This window comes from Otolemur garnettii, unplaced genomic scaffold (genome assembly GCF_000181295.1).
Source record: "Otolemur garnettii isolate 467f Iridium unplaced genomic scaffold, OtoGar3 scaffold00002, whole genome shotgun sequence".
In the NCBI taxonomy this organism is placed as follows: domain Eukaryota; kingdom Metazoa; phylum Chordata; class Mammalia; order Primates; family Galagidae; genus Otolemur; species Otolemur garnettii.
The window spans coordinates 7,809,285-7,812,330 of NW_003852397.1; the positions used below are offsets into that span (position 1 = coordinate 7,809,285).

At 44.6% G+C, this 3,046-nt stretch overlaps 1 protein-coding gene across 2 annotated transcripts in view; it reads right to left on the reverse strand.

Moving 5' to 3' along the window:
- The window catches only part of TRAF3IP2 (TRAF3 interacting protein 2), a 46,659-nt gene that overhangs the window by 13,885 nt on the left and 29,728 nt on the right, over positions 1-3,046 (reverse strand). For both annotated transcript variants that reach the window (XM_003781595.2, XM_023513233.1), the window contains 2 exons: positions 2,709-2,887; positions 274-362 (listed from right to left, as the gene is read on the reverse strand). In XM_003781595.2, coding sequence (XP_003781643.1) covers positions 274-362; positions 2,709-2,887 — 268 coding nt within the window. The remainder of the gene's footprint in view (positions 1-273; positions 363-2,708; positions 2,888-3,046) is intronic.

Here is a 3,046-nt window from a genome sequence, read left to right on the forward strand (position 1 = left end):
GCCACAACGCCCGGCTATTTTTTGGTTGCAGCCGTCATTGTTGTTTGGCGGGTCCAGGCTGGGGATTCGAACCCGCCACCTCAGGTGTAGGTGGCTGGCGCCTTAGCCGGTTGAGCCACAGGCGCCGAGCCAGAAAATAATTTCTTATATGTATCATCACATAAATCAAATAATATCATTTAAACATCAATAGCTATTATACTTTCTCTTCTATTTTTTTTTTCACAGTCTTCACTAGAACTGTTCAGTTATCCATTTGGATACAATACTTACTGCGGTTTGGAAGCCATTTACCAACAAAAAGTTCACGAATTTCACCACCTCCATGGCTGTGTCCATAGAATAAGTGATAAAAACTTTCCCTAAGAGAAAATTTCCACATTTATTAGAAACTAGTCCAATTATTTTATTCTAAACAACAATTCTAAATTGTATACAATGTCTTTTGTTCTTCTAGAATAATAAATGGAATGGGTTGGGGGTGGTCTAACTGTGGGTTGCTGTCCTCAGGGCATAGCTCTTCAGGTCCCAAAGGAGAGAGGGATCTGTCACTGCTCAGGCTGAAGGGAAATCAGAGGGACAGAGGAGACCACTGGCAGCCCACAAGCTTAAGAAGTCTTCTGAAAAACCACATGAAGGGTTAACAAAAAAATCCACCACCCAGAATCTATGGGTCCTTAAGATCTGGCCACCATCTGATTTCTTAGAGATACTTTGGCACCATGCCCAAGGAATACTCTCTCAGCAGGCCAAGAAGCTAAGACTTGCTATGGGGCCACCCAGCAGTGTCCTCTTTTGATCTCATGATGCTCTCAGCTGCCCTCAACTCTTGTGTGACAAGAGCACATGGGGGTTGAGGGGTGAGGAAGCAGTTCTTCCCCCTCCTTCCCCCTCCCTGCTCCCATCCACTCACTCTTGGAGAAGGGCCAGCACGTTGGCCAGAAAAAAGCACTGCTCAGAAATGTGAGTAAAAATCTTCAGCAGCTTGAAGGAGAAATACTGCCTCTGGGCCATCCAACATTGCAGACTCCCTGCCTCATGCCCGGGTCAGCTTAGAGCTGCAGACAGTGCCGCTCTGGACAGGCCTGACCCAGTCCGGATGAGAACAAATGTTTTCTCAGGCTAAAGTCTTGGGGAAAATGTCTGGCTAGCATTTTAATGTGAGAGCTGAATAATCTCTGTACGTTGGCTTTTAGTCTAGAATGGACCAGTTAAATTTTAGGACGTCCCTGGGGCATAGGGTGGAGAAGAAAGGTGGGTTGGAGAGAAAATAGGAGTGTGTTTGTATTCATCTCTGCTTAGGCTCTTGTTTTTTTTTTTTTTTTTTTTTGAGACAGAGCCTCAAGCTGTCCCCCTGGGCAGAGTGCCGTGGCATTACAGCTCACAGCAACCTCCAACTCCTGGGCTCAAGCGAGTCTCCTGCCTCCGCCTCCCAAGTAGCTGGGACCACAGGCGCCCGCCACAACGCCCGGCTATTTTTTGGTTGCAGCCGTCATTGTTGTTTGGCGGGTCCGGGCTGGGGATTCGAACCCGCCACCTTAGGTGTACGTGGCTGGCGCCTTAGCCGGTTGAGCTATAGGCGCCGAGCTAGGCTCTTGTTTTTTAAAACTCATCTCTCAGATGAAGGTGTGTGTAATAGTCACGTTTGCTCATTTAAGCAGTCACGCATATTAATGACACTCAATTTATTTTCTTCTCAACACCTAATATTCACTCAATTCCCATGTAATTTTCAGACTCCCTTAATAGATTATAGTAAGATATACATGATCTATAGCATGATAACAGGGTTATATCCTATGCAGGGCAGCATCCATCCTCCAGAAATGCTCAAAATTAAAATGTATGAGCTTTTATTAAAATGTTCAGAAATAAAATTGCTTGAATGACGACAGCTGTGAATCATTGTCATAGATTTAAATCTTTTAGGGTTGTCCAGGACTAAAGAGCACAGATCCCCCAAAAGGCATTAGCAAATGAAAAGGGCTTCCTTTCAAGTTGGGTTCTAAGAGGGTCCCAGACTTGGAAAGTGCATTTGAGAATTACCTGAGCTTCTCGAGCAACCACAGGGGGTAATTTCACAAGTAGTGGCTATTTTCTTAAGGTTCTTGGAACTTACTGTCCTAACTGACCTTTAATATGAGAATATTTTGGTGATATTTCAACATTTCCGGTTCTGGCAAGCAAATGTGGAAAAAGAGTCATCACCTGATGCTTCCTGGAATGTTTCTTTTAAATAAAAGGCTTAGGTTGGATTTGGTTGTGAAGCGGTATGGAGAATGTGAGACCATTATTTTCTAAACAAGATTTGCTCATTCCTACAGGAAATGTCCTCATTCTTGGTGGCTGCTGCTAATTTATGGTAAGATGCTAGGCCCCTGTCCCACCACAGGGAGATCCAATCAATTTATCCAGAGACAAGTCCATGAAGAGCATGGTATAGGAGCGAGTGAAGGTGTTGAAGTTACTTGTTTTTAGAGACATGTTTAAGAAAATCCAGAGGTAAGCAGTTTGTGAGCCTTCCTGGTAATGTCAGAACCACTAAAAACATTCATACAAAATGCTGGTTACTTTTTAAGCAAAAAGCAAAAAAGTAAATTTTATATCACTGTCAATCTGAGAAATATCTGGGTTGTGATGAATGATCACCAAGTCCTCTCAAAGTACAAGAACTAAACAAGAAGAAGAAAACGGTGCAGGCAACTTACGTAATTCTTCTGGCAAATTGCTTGTTTTCAGAGTTCCTCTGGCTGGAAGGTTACTAGGGGGTCTAGGCACAGCAGCTGGGGACAGAGCCTGGGGACCCTGCGGCCTTAGTTCTGCAGGGCGCTCCAAGGATTCCTCAGGAGCCCCAGCTCTATTCTGTGGCTGGCGATGAAGCTGGTCTCTGGAAAGGAATGCATTCACAGTCATGTTCAGTGTTTACAAAGGCAGACCTGGAGGGGCAGAAAGCCTCTAAGAACTATGGGAAGACACCATTGAACCATCTCTCCTCTGCCTCTAAGAACTATGGGAAGACACCATTGAACCATCTCTCCTCTGCCTC